At 39.1% G+C, this 23,704-nt stretch overlaps 2 protein-coding genes across 2 annotated transcripts in view; both read right to left on the minus strand.

The window, feature by feature from the left end:
• ISA3 (isoamylase 3) overlaps nucleotides 1–4,257 on the minus strand; it is a 26,852-nt gene extending 22,595 nt beyond the window's left edge. Inside the window, exons 1-6 of the mRNA XM_089161915.1 lie at nucleotides 4,118–4,257; nucleotides 3,306–3,360; nucleotides 3,102–3,170; nucleotides 2,824–2,981; nucleotides 1,515–1,608; nucleotides 59–295 (exon numbers count right to left, since the gene is read on the minus strand). Of these exons, the coding sequence (XP_089018041.1) occupies nucleotides 59–295; nucleotides 1,515–1,608; nucleotides 2,824–2,981; nucleotides 3,102–3,170; nucleotides 3,306–3,360; nucleotides 4,118–4,257 (753 nt within the window). The remainder of the gene's footprint in view (nucleotides 1–58; nucleotides 296–1,514; nucleotides 1,609–2,823; nucleotides 2,982–3,101; nucleotides 3,171–3,305; nucleotides 3,361–4,117) is intronic.
• LOC149009036 (uncharacterized) overlaps nucleotides 3,101–23,704 on the minus strand; it is a 27,740-nt gene continuing 7,136 nt past the window's right edge. Inside the window, exons 8-15 of the mRNA XM_089161914.1 lie at nucleotides 15,891–15,951; nucleotides 14,031–14,410; nucleotides 11,134–12,760; nucleotides 8,682–9,113; nucleotides 6,888–6,931; nucleotides 4,167–5,270; nucleotides 3,311–3,360; nucleotides 3,101–3,175 (exon numbers count right to left, since the gene is read on the minus strand). Of these exons, the coding sequence (XP_089018040.1) occupies nucleotides 8,876–9,113; nucleotides 11,134–12,760; nucleotides 14,031–14,410; nucleotides 15,891–15,951 (2,306 nt within the window). The 3' untranslated portion in view covers nucleotides 3,101–3,175; nucleotides 3,311–3,360; nucleotides 4,167–5,270; nucleotides 6,888–6,931; nucleotides 8,682–8,875. The remainder of the gene's footprint in view (nucleotides 3,176–3,310; nucleotides 3,361–4,166; nucleotides 5,271–6,887; nucleotides 6,932–8,681; nucleotides 9,114–11,133; nucleotides 12,761–14,030; nucleotides 14,411–15,890; nucleotides 15,952–23,704) is intronic.

A 23,704-nucleotide genomic window follows, 5' to 3' on the forward strand; every position in this document is an offset into this window, starting at 1 on the left:
GAAACAAAATCACCTATTCTCACAGAAAAATCCAAAACAGCAATTTAACAATATTTACCTCGGGCACATTGGGCAGCTGGTAGTTGTCTCCCCAGTCAAAAGGCAAGTTAGTAAAATCATAAGTTCCAAGAAATTTAGACATCTTATTGTTGACATCTCCAAAAACTCTGCGGCCCTCCACCAGTTTTGCGTAAGGGTCAAGAAGGACAATACTGTTGTCAAACCGATGTCCTTGGTCCCATCTTTGAGGACCATCAATGCGATAACCATAAAGAACATCACGCCGTGGAAGATCCTACAGCTTACAATAACACTTTCTTAAAATTGAATAACAGAGTATCAAGTTTAACGGGCAAGAAATACATATCACAGAAAGAAAAATAAAATAGAACAATAACCAGATTAAATTCATCACATTAGGATGCATTTGTATCACTATATGTCCTCATTCAAATTAGTCAATGGGAAAAGCATAAGAAAAAGGAGGAAATTGACCATAAGTTCGAGGTGAGCCCTGACAATGGCAGAATGGTTCCTATGGTCAACAACAGCTAAACTAGGATAACCAATTGACACAAGACCGGGAAGAAGATCCTTAGACCGTGCTGCTGGAATGGACTCCCTGGAAAAGAATCAGGGGAACAATATTAAATGTAGCTTTCATGATGACTTTGCAACCCAAGGCATTAGAGGGAGCACCTAGGCGAGGATCCACATGGTGCATGCTAGGCATCACCTTATTGGCCTAAGCATGCGGTATATGACAATATACAACAAACCGATGATTATTTCACATAATTATGATAATGTGCAATGTAGAATCCCTCCTGTCACTTCTCCTGTCTCATTTTTCTTTCACCCTCAAGGATCTATGTAGCCCACCCTATTGAGTTGGGATAAGGTCATGATTGTTCTTTTGTTGTTGTTGTTGTGCACTGTAGAATCCATTTCTTTTTTCTTTTTTCTCTCTCTTTTTTTTTTTTTTGGGGGGGTGCTTGTGGGGGGAGGGGATAACTTAAAACAATTAAACCATGGTATGTAATAGTGTTAGAGAATATTCTCTAATGAATAGTAAAAAATATAAAAAAGGGAGAACCCAGTGCAAAAGGCTTCCGCACAAACAGAGTCCGGGGGCAATAGAAATATGCTAACCAAAAATAAATAAATGAATAAACAAATAAATCAGAGTTAACTCGTGAAGTGTCAACAAGGCATGGCATTGTCCTGGATCTAAGAAAGATCCTTGATGCCTATGCAACACCTTAACAACAGTGGTATTAGAGAAACGAACACAGGAACAACATATGCACAGCCAACATAAAATACCAAAAGAAATGACAGGACCCCACAACCAACATAGACAAGATGAACCCAGTAACACGCCACAAGCAAGAAACACCATACAAATTTATTTTTATTTTTTATTTTTCAAAAAATGATCCTTTAGTCTATTGCCCACTAAAACTGAATATCAAGAGTACCTCCATACATTCATCCAAAAAAGAAATGATTACCTCCACACAAATATGCCATACATCACCAGTCTTGTTCACACGAGGATCCAATGCTATTTCCAACAATCCAGTATCCTGCCCAACAAGCTTTCCCCTAATTACAGCACATTTACATCAGAACAATTCAAAGCCTGCAGAATCATATTTCGAATTAAAAAATAAATCAATTTTTTCAAGAATTCTTAGCTTAATGTTGCAGTAGATCATGGAGTATATTGCAGTTTATCATAACCTCAAATTCTAAATATCCAACCCAAAGGCTTAAACTATAAGTGAAGGGACTCACAGGCATATTTGGTAAAAGTCAACCCAAATTTATAAAAAAATAATAATAAATTAAATTGGGATGTATTTAGAAAATATGCACTCCTCATCAGAAATTCAAGAAAGGAGATAAAACAGCCTGATGCAACTCCACGCATTAAGTAGGAACCAAATTTCACAAAGAAATACAGCAAAAGTGCAAGTTTGGATGTTGAAAATGTCACCATTTTACTGAAACATTCAAAAACAGGGGTTGAAATATTAAATAGGGGTGTGTCTTGAACAAACGCATGATGCATTATTCTAATCAGAGACACTAGTGGACTAGTGGTGATATACAGCTTGATGCAATTCCACACATAAAATAGGAACCAATTTCATGCATAAAAAAGGAAGCAATTTCAGAGAGAAATCCTGCAAAAGTGCATCATCTGGAAAGAATAATAACTATCCTATAGATTCATATAGAGAACCAAATGAATGACAGGTGACACATCAATCATGAAGACAACAAGCAGGCCAATCTAAAATAGTGGACAGCTTTCGATCAATCAGTTTTCAGTGTCATGCCCTCTGATCAACTAAAATGCAAAAAAGGACCCCCATACCAGCATTATCTGATGTCCTAGACCAGAGATTCCAATACCTAGAAACATGGAAAAACTGAAATCTGATAGATTAGCTAATTCCATACAGCTCAGGCCCTGAAACACTCGCAAAAAGCCCTCTATTCTGAAAGAAAGACCATAAAAGTAAAACTCCATCACCCTGGTAGGCATCCAGGCTGGGCCCTCAACTGAAGCTAAACTAGAGCTTTTGTAGCTACCATTTTCTGTTCTCCCCTGCTCCTCTCTTTTTTACTTTTTTTTTAATTATTAGTTTACAGCTTTGAATTCAGTACTTTCTATATCACTGAGAAGTCCGTTAGTCGGTCTATTTCAACAACTTTGTTATATTTTGTAGCCCAAGGAAACTTATACATGTGGTGCTCATTATCATTGTTCTAAACATAAAAAGTAAACAAAGGAGAAGGAAAGAACTGCACCTCTCTGGGAGTGACAAGCAAAGGGTAACAGCAGTTGCATGTTGTGAAAAAATAGCAAAATTGATACCACTTTCAACTTCAGATGTTCCAAGTGGAAAAGCCTGGCCTGGAGAGAGTTTCATTGGCGAAATGATCTCAGACACCTGAGTTGCTCTTTCCTAAAGTCACATAGAATGAACATCAGGTCAATTTTTTTTTTTTTTTTTTTTTTTTTGGGGGGGGGGGGGGGGTTGTGGGAGAAGAGAAGTATCTTGATGCACATTTACAAGTTATAATACCTCAAGCATAGTTTCTTGAGCTTGGCGACCATAAACATTTGAAGCTTTAAATCTGGCATTACCACTTATCTAACCTACGTCAAAAATAAGTCATGTTTTTAATAAAGTCCACAAAAGAGTTTCAGAGGGTAAGAGTTCGAAGAATCCAACATTATCAAATGAAAGGAAATAAAAGCATGAATGTCATAACAAAAAATATCATGCCTCACTGACAAGTCCTCTTCTAGTGCTGCCAAATACATGCTTACTTGATCTCAATCTGTAAAGCCATTCACAAGTCCAATCAATTATTGGAATTTCTCCACATAGAGGTTTAAATCTGAAAATGAAGTTCTGCTTCAGCACATATTCAAAAAAATTGCGACAGGAATCATCAAGCAAGATTTTATTCCCTTTCTCGGGCTTAGGCTCCATCTATTTCAAAATAACATACTGAAAATATCATCTAAGAAACACTACTCTTGTATCTCTCTCTGTTCTATCAAGATATTGGCTCTGGACATCAAGCGATCTCTTTGGGGGATACTGCCATGCCAGAGCTATCAGGTTCACTCTCAGCAATCCTAAGCCACTGAAATGAGAAAGAGATATTGTCCAGTGGAATGGCTGCACCTATGACACTCGAGGTAACTGTCCTCCCTTTGCTTGAGATAGAAGTTAGTATTGAATACCCTACGCCTACAAGAAAACTGATTCTTAGGATTAACAAGATCAGCAAATTAAATATACATTGCACAGCATCCAATCAGTTCTTCAGTTCTCCGCATCCCACAGTTGGAAGGAAGAGAGCAAGAAGAGGTTGAAGTGTAAGCAGATCCTAAACTATTGCCAAAAACTGAGTTATCTAACACTTGAGCAATCTATTCCAGGGAAAGAAGTCAATACGCATTTCTAAAATATATCATCCAGCCTGAAAAAGCTAAGTTGGAGTTCAAATACCAAAAACATTCTAGCAAAACAATATCAACCAATATCAAAACAAGCTTGAGAGAACAGGACTACAACTTTGAACTTACCCCATCTTTAACAGAGTAAAGGATCCAACACGATAACGAAGAGAGTTACCGGAAGTAGCAGAAGTGAATAGATGAAGCTTGGTCTTCGTAGAATCACAGAAAGGTGAATGGAGCATCTTTATTCCCTTATGCGCATCCATGAAAAGCGATAAGAAACGATCAAGAAAAGACTTCAGTTATAAATCCAAACCAAGAAGAATCACCTGTGTAAAGGGAGACTTTTTATTGAGTTCAGTGACAAGCAGAATTCTCGAGAGCGGCTTGGAAGCGCGCAAAGCTTGGCGTGCCACGTGAAAAGATGCTTTTGTTCCCCTCTCATGCCTTGCCACGTGGTTCATCTCCTATCGTACTACTTAAGCAAATATCAAATGCTGATTAACCGCTCAAGTCCTTTTACGAACTGCCACGTTGACTTGGCTGAGGAAGACCATGCGAACGCTCCCGATGGTTGATTCATTTGGCGCTTTACCTGCTGCGCAAGTGCATGCACAACAATTTGGAAAATTTAAAAATACCTACCTTCGCGTAACATATAATTTCATTTGCACTCAATCAATTTTTGCTATTACCTATAAAACTCCACTTTCAAGAATAATTTATTTAAATCCAAATCGTCTCCGTTAATTGTAAACGGTGACAATATGTCAATATATTTCTAATTCTGAAATGACCAGGTTACCCCATCATCTTCGAGTCATTCTTTTCGTTCCACGACACGATCTTACCTAACTGTGCAGCTGTGCTTTTCAGTTCTTCCTCTTGACCCACCATCACCTCCATCAATGTCTATGTCTTGTTGCAGTAGAGGCGTAGAGCTTTATTGGCCTATGGAATCTTCTCTCCTTCAACTTTCGGATCACAAGTTCATGTATCACCAGAGTAAACTTACTTCTCCAGCGAAGGATGAAGTCAGAGTTCACAATGTTCTCTACTAATGTTGTATTTGTTAGCCTAGAACCCTTTCTTTTTTCCTCTCTGTGTTCGTTCTTAGGAATATCAGGTGAATGGCTTTTCTGTTTTCTTTTGTTTTTCCTTTGTTCGCTCGGTGATGAGGTTGTGAATCTATCTCTCCATTGCCACAACCTCGATCCACCAGATTAATCTTTCTGGACTCTCCTCTACTTCCGTAGTTCCATGATTGGAGGCAAGCATCCTTCAGAACATCCAATTAATAACTATTCAGAAACATTGCCTCAAAATTTCTAAGAAATTTGCAGAGAGTTTCGTAAGAAAAGGTCATGACAGTATTGTGAAAATACATAGAAGTCTGAGAACTCACGATACATTACTCCGTGAATCTTTCGTTTCATATTCATCCATAAATATCCCATCATCTTTGAGTAAAGAGAGAACACTTTACAGTGATTAACTAAACCCTAACTCGAGACGATGAGATTTTCCGCGATCACAATTCCATGGCAGTAAAGAAATCAACAGTTCCAAAAACCACCAAAAAGTTTCCAGAAGATTTACCCTAAAAATGTTAAACCAGATTCCATGGAAGTAAAGAAATCAACGAGTTCCAAAAACCACCAAAAAGTTTCCAGAAGATTTACCCTAAAAATGTTAAACCAGATTCCATGGCAGTAAAGAAATCAACGAGTTCCAAAAACCACCGAAAAGTTTCCAGAAGATTTACCCTAAAAATGTTAAATCAGAAATCGCTCTTTCGAACTTTTCCATCGTTCTTTTTCCTTTTTCTGGGTTGTCTACATCGTCCTGCATATGTGAGGCATGGTTCTTCCACCATTGTTTCGTTAATATACATGGTCATCCATATGGATTTACACCGTGGAGGAAGAAGTTATTTGGATCATTAACGCCTCTTAATCGGAAATTCTTACAACTTCCACGACAAACCCTGCTGGAGGTTGTAACAGTGAAATGAATAGTTGCTAGGGCAATGGATCAACGAGCGAATAATTCAGACGTTTTCATACTACAACGAACGACTTGAATGGAAGTGTCGGTGTATATAAAGCGGCAACTGGGCAAGGGATGCAGAATGACATAATGACAAATTCTGAAAGGGCAGCAAGGTCATTTCAGTTTCCAGGAGGGAGAAGAGACTTTATAACAGAGAATTTAAAGGGAAATGTTCTATCCCTTCTTCATACTTCTATTTTTCCCCAAAAAGGTGAATTTATACCTCACTTTCTCGGTTTCTCACTTTCTCCCCTGATACCTTAAAATGACCATATCACCCTTTGTTTTTGCAATTACGCATTAATTGCAAGCCATCCACCCGTTCACGGTGGAGCGGCACATTGATACAAATGCCATTAACAGGTAACAGCGTTGCATCAAACTTACACAAAAAGTCACATTTCATGCATTTTATTGCTGTTCTACTTCTACAAATGGATAGCCAAGGCTACAACTCACCTTAAAAGCAGTACATACCAGTCTAGTCAAATAATTATCAAGGGAAAAAAGCAAAAGTAAGGGAGCCACAATTATGTTCCCAGACACAATTAGGCCAAAGGGGTACTGACCATGGAAATTCAATCAAACTGAAGCCTATATCAAAGTTGTGTCCCTCTGCTTTTCCTTTTCAATATATAATAAAAATTTTAAAAAAATTCTTTCCCCAACTACAATACGCAAAATCTGAAATCAAGATTCGAGGTAAGTAACACATATCTCAAAAGCCATTTACAACAACTCAATTGGAATTTATCTACTAACTAATTTTCCCTTTTTCCCGGTAAAAAATTTGGGTTTTATTTTGGGGAGGGGTAGCGCAGTGGGAGGTGGACTACATACTAACCTGGGTTATTTACAACATGTCAAGAATGGAATCCACGATGCTGCCTGCATTAGCATCAACGATAAGTATAAGAATAAAAAGCCCAGGTGTCTTGTTTAAGTTTATTTTTGGCATGAATTAAATAAAGGAGGGGGGGGGGGGGAACTTTGCACAAAAATAAACCAGTAAACAGAGAACATAACAATTCATTGTTTCTGATGGAAAAAGATCCGTCCATGCGGTGTCAATAGTAAAACATCCGGCCAAACAATCATTCTTCGTTTTATGGGGAAAAATACATTAAAGAATCTGACAGCTCCCTAAAATTTCCAGCCTGAAAACATCAACCATTAGAATTGTACCTCATCTATGGACATTGACTTGAAAACTCTTGGCATATTGCTCCGGTCTAAACCCAGCTAGGGAGATCTGGAAATTGGAAATGCCAAGACAAGTGACTATAAAATAAACTCAGGTTCCAATATATTCACCAGATCATCAAGTGGAGCAGAAATGTGCAGTGAAGCATCTCTAGGTTCCCCAGTGGGGGGGAGGGGAAGGGGGGAACTAACTGAAGCTTATTCAACAAAAAAGGTCTATGCATCATGTAGCCCCTAAGTCCACTTTACTCTCTGACTTCATCTCTGAAGGCTTCTAGTCCCCCCTCCCCTCAAACCTCTTTTATCATTCAAGTCTCAAACGGGTCTAGACCCCTCCCACCCCCCACCCCTCTCCTGAGCACTTCAGCCCTAATAACTGCACCATCAGCTCCCTTCCTCCTTGAGCACCTTATCTTCTTCTTCCTCTTGGACTGTTGCCCATTCCCCTAAAATGTACATTGAAACCCTCTGGCTAGTTTGGAGGTCACATTCCCCACCAACCCTTCATTGTTTGTAGAACCCTCAATCATTATCTCCCTGCCCGGTCTTTCTTCACTCACCGCCATTTCCCTGTCAATTCCAACTGCATCCTTTGTTGGAATGGCCCTGAAGATGTTGATCGCCTATTTTTTCTCATGCCCCTTTTGTTGCTCTATATGGCAGGAAATTATTTCCTCTATCTGGCCTTGCTGTAGACGCTCATTTGTGTTTGCTCAGGGTTGGTTGTGGATCTGAGGTCCTTTTCAGGCTTTTTTCTTTGTGATCTGGTTGTTGGGGTCTCTCACTTATGGTGGGAGCAGAACCTTAGGAGCCAACTCTAGGTCTTTGGACTCCATTTGGAAAGCCATCTTCTTTGATGTCTTCTCTAGATTTCATTTGCTTCCCAACACACACCCCCCCCCCCAACCAACAACAAAAAAAATCATTTGGATAATCCTTGGGTTGTTACTTGTGGTCTTGGATCCTTTCTGCAGCTTCCTAATAGCGCTTTTAGGCCCTTCTTTCCCTTGAGACTATAGTAATGATAGTTTATTTGTTAAGAAAAAAAGGTGTATACTTAGGAAGGCTAAAGTAAGGAATGATCATACTAGAGTTGGTTCTGGGAGTAGCTTTGATACATGATAAGCTACAAGATAGTTATTGAGGGTGGTACAACCATTTTAATAAAGGTCTTTGGATGCTCCAGCACAAAGAAGTCAAAGACCTAAAATGGCCCCAAGAGAAATGCAGAAAGACATGCATCACTTGGCCTTATACCAAGTATACCCTTGAATGGAGCTGACTCAAGGGCAAGGATCCACAAAGCCGATCCTATTAGGTTGGGATAAGGCTGAATTGCTGTAAAAAAAAGCGTTGCCTCCCGGGGGGGGGGTCTAGATGATAAAAAATGTGACTGAAAATTTGTAAATTGTTGCAAGAAAGGGTCAATCTTTACCTTAACCAATAAAAATTGCTTGCCTACTAAAGCGAATCCTCAAAGTTGCACTAGAAGATCCAAGCAAGCAGATCATGGAAAATTCGACCAGCCCAGCGATGGCTGCCACATGTTAGCATCAGGCCCACCTCTCCACTTTAACGTCTATATCATTTTGCTGCTCAGTAGAATGTTGTATCATGCAACCTACTTGTTTACATAGATGCAGAAGCTGCCGAAGCCTCTGCAATTAAAGAGACTGGTTGGCGAGCCTGAAGGCAAGCACCTATGTCAAATGGGAGCAATTCAGATCCATCGAAAAGGATATTAACCCCTGGCAATGCTACTTGTCTGCTGTCAACATCTTCTTGTTCTATATTTATTGTATTCAATGGCATTGAATCTTCAATGGCCGTTGTAACAGCCTCATATACAGGAGTAAGAGCATATGACCTGCATTCATTGTCCAAGAATTAGGATCATCAAAGGATAAAGTAAGAGAAAGTGAAAAACTGCAACACTTTGTACAAGATAATTGAGTAGAAATGTGTTGAGGGGTTCATCTTTTGCTTATTTTTCTTGTTCTTTCTAGTTACAAATCTAGGAGTTATGATCCATAACAAGGGTTTATGTTGCTGACAAAAGCTTGTGATCAGCCAATATTTGGAGCATCATACATTAGGCGCACATCAATAGAAAAATGTTTTGGATTGACCTATCTTAGATTAACCTATCCTGTTAGTAGAGTAGCCAATCTATACCAACTGCCAATCTCATGAGCATTGGTTAACTGAACCATGCATTTCGGGATCAGGATCAGATCAGCTGTATTGGCGGAGTTAACTAGGACCATCTGGGAATGATCAAAATTGATTCGCAGATCACCTCCGAACTCAGCTGTAACTTGCAACAGGTCCCAAGATTGAGCCAATAGAGCCAAATCTGGTTCAAGTTTACCTTGAGATCAGATAGGCACCAGCAGTGGCTGGTCAGTCAGAGCCATGTTTTGACAAATGAGTACAGGTGACTGGTTGTCCTGCCCAAAGCATAGTATGAAAATTTGCCAAGATCTCACTAGTATCTTGGTTTTTTTTTTTTTTTGCTGACCAAGATGAGATTGCATTTGAGTTTATATCTCAGTATATCTTTGTAATATCTCCGAAGGTTTTGGTATATATCTAAATTTTACATTACTCTCATGCTTTCCACCCAAATCTGGCTTTGGTTTTGATAAGGCCAAGGATAACCCCAAACCCCCCTAGCCCCCTAGTTTGGTTCAAAAACCACATTCCCCGGCACTCCCTTACCCTTTGGAGATCTCTTAACCAAGCTCTCCCCACCCAATCCTTCCTTATTGGCCGCCATATCCCCGTTAACCCAAACTGCATCCTATGTTGGAATGGTTTCGAGGATATTGATCACCTTTTCTTTTCTTGCCCTTTTTCCAGTTCTATCTGGAAAAAAGCCATTTCTTTTATTTGGCCCCGTTCGAGGCGATTATTTGGTTTTGCTAGTGAGTGGTCTTGGATTCTGAGAAACTTTTCAGGCTCCTCCATTTGTGATCGGGTTGGTAAGCTCATGTTCAGTGCTGCTGTCCACCATCTTTGGTGGGAACAGAATCTTCGGAGATGGACTTTCAAATCTCATTCGAAAGATATGATTTGAAATGCCATTTATTTTGATGTTTCTTCTAGTCTTGTTGCTTCTCCCCTCCCCCTGATTGATGATACCCCAAGGAATAGACTTATTGTTGTCTCCTGGGGTCTCAATCTTTCCTTTCGGTTCTCTTCTTAAAAGACCGTCCTTTGTTATTTGGTTCTCTTGCGTTATTTAAATTATTTATTCATCAAAAAAAAAGGCAAGGATAACAAGAAGTGAAAGAAAAGGAATTTAAAAGATGATTCTCCCCAACCTTGCAAACTAAAATACTTTAGCTTCAAGGGGATTCTATTATAAATTTAACTGTGGTAATTTTGTTCTGGCATACAAGGCTAAAAATAAATAACCTTTGTAGGTATGGATCTCACCAGTTAATCATGAAGGATAACTACAAAACAGTACCGTTAACAAAATTATGAGTGGCATTTTTTCTGTATACATCTTTTTATATATATATATATATATATATATTTAATTTAAGCTGCTCACCATGACTAAAAAAAGGGGATACCTGAGCACAGAGGTTACCAAATATTTCCATCTTAATAATCATTGCTCATTACATTATTCACCAACAGGGAAAAAACACTTTCAAATAGCAAGAAAAAGAACAATATGGAACAGAAAAACCCTAGCAAACATAACGTTCTCATAGATCCCACCAGAAATGTTTTAGACAGGAAACATTATATAGCTACCATAAAACATATGCACATCCATGTAAAATCAAATTATTAGAGAACATACAATTTACAAAGTCTGGAGAACTATATGCCATATGGGGACACAAAAAAACACTAGGTAGAAAAATTACCTAAGGATGTTACCATCAAAACTCATAACCTCCGTCCTGCAACGCTGCCGATTAGCAAATTTTAGTCTCTGACATTCACTTGAGGCTCCAGAAATAGGAGAAGAAGGATCCACAAGCGGATTCCATCTTCCACTTGCATAGGTGACTAGCTTCTGAGACGATTTTCTTGATTTTGTTCTCTCGTATAGAAGTTTTGCCGTAGAACTAGTTGCTTGATACTCCACACAAACATCATGCAATCTTCCTCTTAAAATTTGCATCGCACCATGATGCTCAGAAAGTGAATCCATTTGAAGCAATTGTGACAAGACCACCCTTTTACAGATGGTGCTGCATAATTTTGGACTGAAAAGCGGAATTCCAAATTCCACACTTAATGGAACCCATTCATACTTCTTATCATTCAGTGAAAATACATATGATTCTCTCGCTTTGTAAAGTCTTATAAGGCGAATGTAACCTATCGTCCATAAGTCCATTTTATTTGACAAATCAGCAACCACTATATTTAGGCTTTCACTTTCTTCAACAGATAGTCCCATCTCATTCGCTAAATGAGCACTTGAACCATCAGCATTTTTGAGAGGCAATGGGATATCCATAGTAATGATTTTTCCAGATTCATTAAGATCATACTTGCTCAGAGGCTGGACCAATACAGCTGAGTATTTAAGAAGTGAGTTCAAACAATGCAGAAGTGTATTCCCCCTGACCAAATTCCCTTCAAACTTGCCTCCTAAACCTCCAACTGTAGAGCCATCCCAAGACCATATCAGGGCCTTCTCACAACCAGACAGTGGTGCAGGAAGCAATCTCAAACACAGCCCTTTCATCAGTACAACAGATACCGGTCCACTACCCACAATAGAATAAAGTGTCAATTTCATCCAAGGTGTCAAAGATGAATAAGTGGGTGGGCCAAAGTGAATAGGACCTGTAGGTCTAGGCAAGACTGATGAAGAAGGAAGAGGAACCATAGACACAACGATATCATAGTTACGAAGAAATAACCGATCTAATGTTGCAGGTGCCAGAGCAGCCAAGCTTTCACAGCGAAGAAGATCCACACGATATTTTCTTTTCCTCTTTGGAATTTCTTTTCCAGATTCCAGACAGCCACCCAGCACAGAGTTCACATCACCCTGAAATTTAGGTTCTGGTTCACAATCTTCATTCCAGTCACTCTTATTTTCAGACAAAACAGCCAAATCTGATTCATCACTCATACCTCCATTAACAGATTCAACTATAGCATCAGCCGCAGGCATATTAGAATGTCCCAAACCCTGAAAATGTTCATCACCATCTGGCCCAGTTTCACTTACAGGAGAGTTGCTGGAGTCCTCAGCTATGTCAGTATCGGCTATAAAAGAAATAACCTCGTCATAGCTCAAAGATTCCATTCCCAGTTTAAAACCGATTTCCTCAACCGCAGAACCAGTAATTACTCCACCTGATTGAAGACATTGCAGGACACATCGAAGGCTAAATGCATGATTTGCAAATTCCTGCAGTTCACCTTCAAATTTTGTTCCCTCCAATGTAGTCAGATCCTTGCACAGTTCAGCAATGCTAGAATCACCTAGTTTCCCTGCTTCGTATAGTGTTACAGCATGGGATTTCAAACCTGCAAAAGACCGTTCAGAATAACTCAACAGCACTTCATCCAAACTACAAAGGATGCACTATAGTAGTCCTTTTCAGACTACAAGAGATGCAGTACAGGAATCCTTTTCAGATTGTCCAACCTGATCAGGGAGCTGGAGACATCTTCTGTCAATTTCAGAAGCACAGAACACGTGGCCCTGATTTTTATGTGACGATTTATTCTATTAATTACAGACCACAATACCATTACCACATGTATGTTCAAATAAGTACATGATACCATTACCACAATCCTTTGTTTCTAGGAAGGCTTCCCATAGTTCCAATGGATCAGGAGACTGCGTCGGTTTAGCTGGGGCCCCTTTGGTCCACTTCCATGGTTGTTTTCTAGTCTAATTGTATGGCTATGGGTCACTTGTGCTGTGTAACTAGTTTGCTATTATTGTTGCCTTAAATTGTAGCTTGGCTCATTGCCTCTTAATTTGCTTCTTAGTTCGGCTTTGGGCCACTTATGCTTGTGTTACTAGTTTGCTTTAATTGTTGCTCTTAGGTAGTTGTTAGGCTCAATGCCTCTTAGGTTGCTTGTTAGTTGAGGCCTTTTTCTCGCTTTGTCTGGGCTTGTCCCTTGTGCTTTGTATTTTCTTTTATTCTCTTTGGTAATGAATTATTTAATCATCCAAAAAAAAGTACATGATATAAATCCAACTTCCACAAATTAATAGTATCAGGTAGTGAAGTTACTCCATTAATGACACATCATAAGTTTAATAAGAAATTATAGTATACATAAGAGTAACAGCAATAAGAAATTACAGGTATGCATGTGCATGTGAATCATTGCACTCCACAAAGCTTGATGGACGCATAGAGTAGTCACACTGAATCATTTCATTTTCCAGCTCATTCATGAGTGATTTAAGTAATGATAACTGTTGAAAGGCTGATCAAGATCAATATACTACTGAAACTGGTGACCAGGCATCAGTCCTTTTAGGATTAGTCACTGATAAGGAGCAACAATGAGTACTGCTCCAACTGGCTTAGTCGTTCAAGTTGATCCAATTAAACATGATCCAGATCAATGATGGGTGAAACAAATTGAGTGTTGCTAAAGAAACAGATCATGTAATAAAACTAAAAATTATTCCAAACAAAAAGAACAGTCTAGAGTCAGAAATTAGCAGCTATGTTCAACTCAAAAGGGAGGAAACAGAATAAAATGCACCCCTAACAAGTCATGAGAGAAAAATGCTGTGTGGTTCACAAAAGACAGTTGTCCAACAGCATACCAGGTGAAACAGAACCCATCATGAGATATGATGTTATATTGGCATCAACAATAAAAGCCACACGAGCATGGCCAGAAACTGTTCCATAGTTTTCTACCCCCGGGAGATCTGTTTGAAAAGAATTGCCATCACTGGACATGTTTGCTGAGCTGATTCTACCACAAGAACCATCTTCTTCATCGCTCAAAATAATATTAGGAGCAGCAGTAATGCTTGAATCTTGAAGAATGGATGCAGGATCAATAACTTTAACTGCCCAGCCCAACCGACAGGCAAAAGATGCAGCAGCCTGCAGCTGAGAAAGGTCAGCCTGTAGTGTTGCAGCCAATTCAGCAACAGTTGCATTCTCATTTGAAACGACAAACACTGCATAGAGTAACCTGAACAAAGTATTGTAGCTAGGTTTCAGCTTCACTGTGTGAACATTAAGAAACAAAGCTATCCACCAAAGAAATCAATTAGTAGTTTTTATTTTTTGAACGTTCAGAATTTCAAATGCAGGAGAGGGATGCTGACTTATCCCACCAACCTGCCCAGTTTCTCCTAGGTCAGGGTCAAGTGCTTCTGAGAAGCACCAATACAACAAGAATTATGTAGTTTACTTGTCTTGATACATCAGGAAGATGGGATGTTTACCAGCATTGCTAAATTTTGTATTCACACAGATTCAAAGGGAATATTCTTACAAGAATATGCATCTCAATTGTATGATGCCTTTCCTGTACTAATCAACCCATATAGCTAAATACAAGATTCTTGTAAGACCACGTTACACTTATATTTGAAGAGAAGATAAGGATTAATCAGATGAGAGGATTTCTGGACCCTCTAGGCAACGAACATATGTATAGTACTTTGTTGCCACAAAAATAGCTCCTCTAAGAGAAAATTTGTAGACAATTTTTAATTTGAAAATAACTTTTTTCCCATAAGATGAAAACAGTGGGCTTTGAGCATTTCCATTCTATGTTCATTGTTTGGAGACCGTTGGGCCATTCAAAAATAGTCAATCTTCCAGAGTCCCACCCTTCTGTAGGTAAAGGAGAAGTAGTCAATCAACTTGACAAATAATAACTTGTTCTTTTTCCCTTGATAAAATAAGTAAAAACTTGGTTTTTGTAAATGAATAAAGAAAAGCAACAAAAATAAATGGGAAGAGGAGGAGAAATCAATTTTGACTTTCATTATGGGATAGATTGGAGGGACTTAATTAAATATCATGCCAACTGGACCAATTTCTGCCTTTGTAGAGTCATATCCTAGTTCTGCCTCTGTACAGTAATAAAATATCTTGTGAGGGTTTCAAAGTTCTGCCTCTGTATAGTTATATGATATCCTGGAAGAAGGGGGGTACTAGTTCTAGCACATAACCAAGCATCACATTATGTCGGTAGGGTCCGTAGGGATCCTGTGAGAGCCCCATTTCAGTGTAGGGGTAAATTCACTACACAATTTTTTATCCCTCCCACTTTAAAATAGCATATCATCCACTTCACTCGCTTAGCATTTCAATAATATCAAAATCATAATTCAAGGATATGATTTGAGAACCCAACATGGTCAGAGATAAAACCAACTTGGACAAAGATCTCGCCATGAACCCAAAATGGTCAAAGCAAACATCAACATGGACAAAGATCCTCACCAAGTTGGTGCAGCTGTTTGGCTGAAATCTAAGTAAGGTTTGAGTAGAAGAATAAATTACAGTAAAATTCCAAGATACCCTAACATAACAACATATTAAATTGTTAACTCATATGCCATCTCATCTCATCCCCCCCCCCCCCCAAAAAAAAAAAAAAAAAGATTTTACCAAGATCTATGATCAAAATACCATAAAGATTATCCAAACCAACTTACTCTTCAATGGGATCTTCATAGGACTGCTCCTTGTTGGAAACAAAACCTTCCAGCCTGGAAACTGAATCAGTATAAATGTTAGTAACTAAAAAATGCACTTGTAGAAAACATGCATAAAAATGAACATGACAAATAGTTGGTTTCAATTCCAGAATCAATTTTAAACCTAAATAGTGCACTATGAGATGCATGCAAGGGTTTAAGAGGCAGTAACAGCCCCCAGAAAAAGTTCCAAATGATCAGTCTTAATAAGAAGATTTTGGGATTGTGAAGAAAAAAAAAGGATCTTATTAAGAAACAATTAGAAGGGCATACAAGTACTTAAAATATATGAAAAGCACTTGGAAACTAGATTGCATATTTGCATGCACGACCATAAGCCAAACCTCAATGAAAAGCAAACGGAAGTAGACTTACTCTCCATGTCTATTCTCAAAATGTTCTCTCACGTGGAACTAAGTCTTGGTCAAAACCTACCGAGATCTCTGAGGTGTCTTGGTTTCGAGCCTGACCAAATTGAAACCCAAGGTCGAAAATCAAGTTTTTTTACCTTGGGCTTCAACTCAATGAGGTCCAAGAATGAAGCTTGTCAGAGCCTAAAAACAAGATCTGGCACGTCTCAGTTATGAGCTTGACAGAAACCAGGACCAAAACTGAGATCTCGATCATTGATGTCCACCACTTTTTAGTGTTGAAGTTAATAGAGTAAGGATATCATGGGGAAGTTGTTAAAGTGACTAGTATTTTACCTCCAAAGGTATTCATATGTTGGTGTGAGGGTATTGATTTGATTACTGTTTCTTCAACTTCCATGGTTTGTTTGCTAGAGGGGTGAATTTTGTGTTGGCTATGAGTAGATGGGTAGAGTATGTACTAACCAATTGGCTTGTGAATCCAACCAGCTTTCCAGTGTCCAATAAAAGCCTTGGATTGTGGTTTAAGTAGTGCCAACCCAGTCTAACTGCCCTTATCCAAGCACCCAGTATCTGTTGTTAAGTCAAATAATACCACCTATGTGGACAAGGCTCATTGGATGAAGCTATCCCTCCAAAGTCATAGGAAGTCAAGATACATAACTGGCAACACCAGGGCTCCTCATTCACAGTATTCAGAGATGGGAGACAGAGAACTCAATTGTTAAGTCCTAACTAGTGTTTTCTATGAAACCTGAGTTTAGCAGGAGGTTTATATTGAAGGAGTCAAATATGGTTATTTAGAATGGCGCTGTAGCATTATAAATTGTATTGTTACTCTTGCTCCCATCTGGATAAATATGAACCCTTCCCCTGTTTCCGCCTACGTATATTGGATATCTTAAGAAATGAACATCTTTCTTAGTAGCAGGATCTGGGGAAAGAATAGGAAAAGCAATTTCACTATATTTCTGACCAGGAACAGGACCTATCACAATAAAAAAAAAACTAGTAGATCAATAAGTCTGAAAAGAGAGATTGCCTATTTTTTCCTTCATCTCGGGAGAAATGTGATCTGGAGGAACTAATTCAAATCCCTTGGGTAAAATAAGAACAGCCCCTAAATTCAAAGCCCCCTTTTACCATTAGCAAGAACTTACGTTAATTCTGGAGTAGACCAAAAACATGCAAGACAGGACACTTCAAGGGATAAGGCAAGAAACTGCCATGAATAATGGATTCCCAGCTTTATCATACAATAGGATGGGTCACCCTCATCCATTACCACCTGGGACCATATGATCTCACCAACAAGATACCAATGTAAACAAACTTCCAAATTTATGCACCAATGAAGGACCAAGAAATCCAAAATAGAAGTAAGAGAAAGGGAACTTAAGCCTATGTGTCATAGGACACAGGCTTGGATTTTGTAATTCGAAGCAGTTCCCGGTTTCTGAGTCTCTTTGTTGTAAAACCTCGTTCATGCAAACACGAGCCTTCAAGCACTTAACACCAATGCTAATATCAAGCAACATAAATGAAAAGCAATAAAGAAATATATGAAGGTTTTAAGAAATAGCATGTTATACCAAATTCTGGCTAAAACCACCAAACCTTAATGAACCGTTCGGTTTGGTGCATCTAGTCTTGACCCGGTTCAAGGAATTTGTGAGTAGTCTGCTGGCATATGCTTTTCGGGAAGTGACTCTTCCTAGAGACTATCCTCAAGATATTGCCACATGGAAATGTTGACATGACAGCATGAACGTTCAATAGACATCTGAAATGTTACTTCTCGGTGCCAGTGGCAAAATAATGGGGGATAGCCTGAATCTGGCTACAAGCGCGTTAAAGCATTAAATTCAGCATTTAATGCTCTGCTCTTATATCTTGAGTACTTAATACTTATCTCAGGGGCGCGAACCCATCCAAATCTTCTTGGGGGTTGCTTCCTTATAATTTGTTTGAAGCTTAAGAAATAACACGTCACATTTGAGATCCACGTATGACAAGATTACTGGCACATTTGGGGGGAGGTGTATAGGTCTTAAGCTTCTTCAACAAGATTCGGGCCTTGCCTTCTCCAACAAGATTGGTGTCACAACCAATCCAAGCCCTCTCCATTTCAAATATACAAATCCAATGGTCAAGGTTTGTCTTCACCAGAAAGAACATGAAATATGTCTATAAGGGCAAAAAATCAGAAGAAACGAGAGGTGAGCCAAGATAGTCTTGCATTAACCCTCCTATATGAAAGAATAGGAAATATGAAATCAACCTTATGATCTCATAAATGAGACCATACCTCTATATATACACATGGGATGAAAGTACATCAATAATAAGTCTTATAGACAATAATAATAATACTAGTCTTTATTCTCTAACACCCTCCTGCAAAGTCAACGGTCCTTCCAGGAGCTTGAGTTTGGACCGCAAGAGATGGAAGCGAGTGATAGAGAGACTCTTGGTAAGTATATTGGCTAGCTGATCAAGGGTGGATAAAAGACGAACACATATCTCCTTCTTGGCCACCTTATCACGAACAAAGTGAAAATCAATCTCAATGTGTATTGTGCGAGCGTGAAAAAATGGATTAGCAATGAGATACTGATAAGCATGCATTTACCATTATTTATTTGATTAAATTCCCCATACTTATTTAATTAAAGAGAGCTAATTGAGTATTTTTGTGTATTTTTCAGGAATAAGGAGATTTTGGATATTAGAGATAATATGGAGTAAAGTTTGCAAATATATTAGATATTGGTGGATTTTAAATCATGAAAAGTGAGATCTTAGCCAAATTGGAAATAGGTGGAGGTCTAAGGAACAAAATTGGTAATAAATCTGAAAATCGGGTAAACAGACCTACCTTCAGTATTTTGGGCATATCTCTCTCATATGAGCTTGGATTTCGGTGATTCAAGATGCTATGGAACGATATTGAAAATATCTACAACTTTCCAGTTTTGAGTTTTTCCAAGTTCTGAAAGAATAAAGGTCAAATCGACGGGTAAAGAGAGGGGATTCATTGTGTGCGGGAGACATAAAAGAGAAGCCAACAATAGAAAAGAGGACGGCAAATGTGGCTCTCATCTCTCTCATTGCTGAAGAAGAAGACCACATCTCTCTCTCTCTCCCTATGTTTCATCTTTATTTTTCTTATGAACTTTGTAATAATGAGTAGCTAGTTCCTTTGCTTTGGGATGTAGATGAACCATGCTTATTTCATTAAGTTGATTGTTCTATATCTTCTAGTTGGTTGTGTTTGAGTTTGGCCAAAGATGCTCTATAACTCAGCAAACTAAGCGTGCCAAGCTTCCGCGAAGGACGATAGTCTTGCGAAGATAGGGCATATCTAGGAAGACCATCCTTAATTTACTTTGAAGTATAGAGTTATATCGGTTAGGGAAAAGCATTGGGGATTCGAAATCCCAAAGATCTTCACATATTCATAGTTAACGTTTTTGCATTAATTAATAGATTTAGTTTAAATTTAGTTTTGTTGAATTCAATCTTAGTGACTTAGCCTTTCAGTTCCCCATAGTTCAACCCCGTACTTTCTGCTTGCTAGATTAGTATAGGATTTTATTTTTGATTGGTTAGCGACACGATCAGATACGTAGCCCCAATGTTATCACACCAAAGGGTGGGGGAAGATAAAGAAGAAACCCCAACTCCTTCAATAAGGATTGAATCCAAGTAAGCTTAGTAGTAGCAGCAGCAAGCGCCCGATATTCACTCTCAGTACTTGAACGAGCAACAGTAGATTGCTTCCTTGATTGCTAGGAAACCAAATTGGAGCCCAAAAATGTAAGAAAACCACCTTGGGATTTTCTGTTATTAAGACATCTAGCCCAGTTGGCATCAGAAAATGCCTCAAAAGAACATAAAGAGGATGGTGTTAAATGAAGGCCAAAGAGAATCTTACCCTTCAAGTAACGAAGAAGTCGCTTAAGAGCAATCCAATGATCCTCAGTTGGGTAGCCAAAAATTGACACAACTTGTTCACAGAATAGGAGAGATCCGATCTTACAAGAGTGAAATATTGTAAAGCACCTACCAAACTTCAATAAGTAGTTGGATCCAACAAAGGGGCACCACCAACCTTAGAGAGGTGAAGAGAGGGGGCCATAGGAGAGGAAATGGGTTTTGCATCTAGCATATCGGCCCGGTCCAATAAAGATTGAATATGATGCTGTTGGGAGAGCAAAATACCCGATGAAGAGGGATTAATTCTATCCCAAGAAAAAAGCAAGCAATGCCGAGATCCTTAAGAGAAAATTCTTGAGCCAACGTAGAGATAAGGCAATCAATGGTCGTACAAGAGGGACCAGTGATTAAAATGTCATCGACATAGACCAAAATGTATATAAGAGCCTCAGATTGGGGTAGAATGAACAAGGACGTATCCCTCTTAGAGCCGATAAAACCCAATCCAAATAAGTAAGAGCTGAGGCACTAAAACCAAGCCCGTGGCGCTTGCTTTAAACCATAGAGGGAGCGCTTAAGCTTACACACATGAGAAGGATATTGAGGATCAATATAGCTCAGAGGTTGACTCATATAAACCTCCTCAGTAAGAGACCCATGGAGGAAAGCATTATTTACATCAAGTTTACGAACAACCTGTTGTGAAGAAATGGCCAAGGATAGAATGATAAGAATCCTGGTAGACTTTACCACTTCTTCATAATCAAGCCCATATTCTCAAGTATACCCTTTTGCCACAAGGCAGGCCTTATAATGCTCAATAGTCCCATCAGATTTGCATTTGATACGAAACAACCACTTGCAACCAATAATATGCCAATCAAGAGGAGGCGTAGTAAGCTCCCAAGTGTTATTAGATAAAAGGGTATTAAATTCAGCATCCATGGCTTGGCGCCAAACAGCATGTTTACTAGCTCAACCAAAACAAGAAGGCTCAAGATCAGTAGGGCCAAGAGCTTGTAATGCCAAAGGTAATAGGTATCTAGTGGCAAAATAGCTTTTGGGTAGCTTAAGGCACCCAAGTGCCATCAAGGGAACGGGTGACCATCGGATGGAGACCGGAACAAGTGGAGTCGGGTACAAAAGAATTCGAGGGCAAATCGATATCATCCAAAGCAACCAATGGAGCATGACAAGTGGCATTAGGAGATAAAGAGGCACTAGGCACAACCATGGGCTGAGGCAGAATAGTGGATGTAGACACCGGAGTGGGCTCAGGCAAACAAGGAACAGGCCCAATTGGGTCCAAAGAATGAGCACGTGGACTAGCAAAATGGGTAGAAAGATCAAAAACATTTTCTCGTGATCCAACATGATTTGAAGGCCAAACAAAGGAAATATCCACAGGAATTAAAATGGGCCCAACATTTTCTGAAGGAGTTTCAGAATGTAAGGGAGTAAGAGAATCCTTAAATGGAAAAACCAACTCATCAAACACAACATGTCGAGACACAACAGTCTTGCCAGTGAGCAGATCAAGACATTTATAACCATGGTGCCAGGGACTATAGCTAGTAAAAACACATGGAGCAAATCGATAATCAAGCTTGCGACGACTAAATGGACGTAAGAAAGGATAGCAACAACAACAATAAGCCTTGTCCCAACTAAATGGCGTTGGCGTAAGAAAGGATAGCAGTGACATCCAAAAGTTCTCAAAAACTGGTAATCAGGAACCTATCCAAACAAACAATAATACGGACTGTCAAAATTAAGAGCAGCACAAGGTAATCGATTCATAACGAACATAGCAGCAGAAAAATCATTAGTCCAATATTTCAAAGGCATATGTGCCTGAGAAAGCATAGCAAGGCCCATTTCAACAGTCTGAAGGTGACGTCGTTCAACACAACCATTCTGTTCAGAAGTCTTGGGGCATGTTAAGTGATGGAGAATGCCATTCTCCTAAAGAAATTTGGAAAAACCACCACAAAATTCACCACTGTCATCAGTTTGAAGACACTCAGTAAAAACTTATTCTCAGCCATAGTTTTAAAAAGCTGAAAAACCTTAAAAACATCTGACTGTTGAGCAATAGTATAGAGCCAGTGAAACACGTGAAATCATCAACGAACGAAACATAATATCTATGACCCTCAGTAGAAGTATCAAAAGCTGGACCCCAAACATCAGAGAAAACAAGTTGCAGGGGTGCAGAGGTGTGTGTTGTGCAGGCATCAAAAGGAAGTTTATGAGCCTTAGCTCTTATACAATGTACACATATAATCCGTGATTTAGAATTTACATAGGGTAATCCAAACGTAGACAAAACACGACTAACAGTACCAAAATTAATGTGCCCAAACTAAGAATGCCAAACTTCAGGTTTAGCTCGAACAGCAGAGTAGGCAGTTACAGAGGGAAATCCAATAGGCATTGGCGGCATTTTGTAGACACCATCTTCAAGAACTCCAGTGAGAAGGACCCAGCCCGAGGATCAATCATTGACATAAAAATATCGATCATGGAATTCATACAAAACATTGTTATCATTAGTGAACTTACTAACTGATAACAGATTAGAAGAGGCATGTGGAACATGAAGAATATTTTTCAGCTGAAACTGTGAACCAGCAAAATTAACAGTGGAATGACCAGATCCATCACCCATTGTAACTGTTTCTTGACCAAGATACTCTGCTGGAGAACTAATGGCAGCAAGATCGGAGGTAATGTGATGTGAAGCACCAGAATCAGGGATCCAAGTACAATTAGATCCAAAATTTGATCCAGCAAATTGAGCCTGAGGATGTTCAGAGAAGACAACATTTCTCTGGTAGTAGAATTTAGGGGAATGTCCCTAACGATTGCAAATGTTACAAAAGAGAATCGAGTGACTATTGTGACCACCATAACTTCGTGAACCACCACAGTAACCATAGTTAGAACAACGTTGAGAAGGACGAACAAAAGATGAAGGACCTCCAGAGGTTGCAAATTGAGAGGAAAGAGAAGAAGATGCCAGTTGTGCTGAGATGTTTGTAATATCTTGAAAAACAGATTGTGAACGAATTTCCTCACGTAATAGCAAGCCACGAAGATCTGCAAAACGAATCGGAGTATCCCATGTTGTCACAGAGGTGATAAAGGCTTTAATAATCAGAGCCTAATCCTCCAAGAACAAACAACACTAAGTCGACATCTGAGATCGACGAAGAGGCAAGAGCAAGAGCATCAGCAATACGTTTCACTCGCAGAAGATATTCTTGCATAGACTCAGATCCTTTTCGAATAGCATGGAGTTGCATCCAGAGCTGCATGATTCAAGCTTGAGAAGGAGAGACATAGGTAGTAGAGAGAGAATTCCAAACTTCCGCAGAGGTCTCAAGGCCAACCACCTCCGAATGAACTGATTAAGTGAAAGAGGAAAGGATCCAACTCATAAGAAGCTGATAGTGCTTC

This window comes from Hakea prostrata, chromosome 7, assembly GCF_041222555.1.
Source record: "Hakea prostrata isolate BN-2017 chromosome 7, UWA_Hpros_2, whole genome shotgun sequence".
NCBI lineage: Eukaryota > Viridiplantae > Streptophyta > Magnoliopsida > Proteales > Proteaceae > Hakea > Hakea prostrata.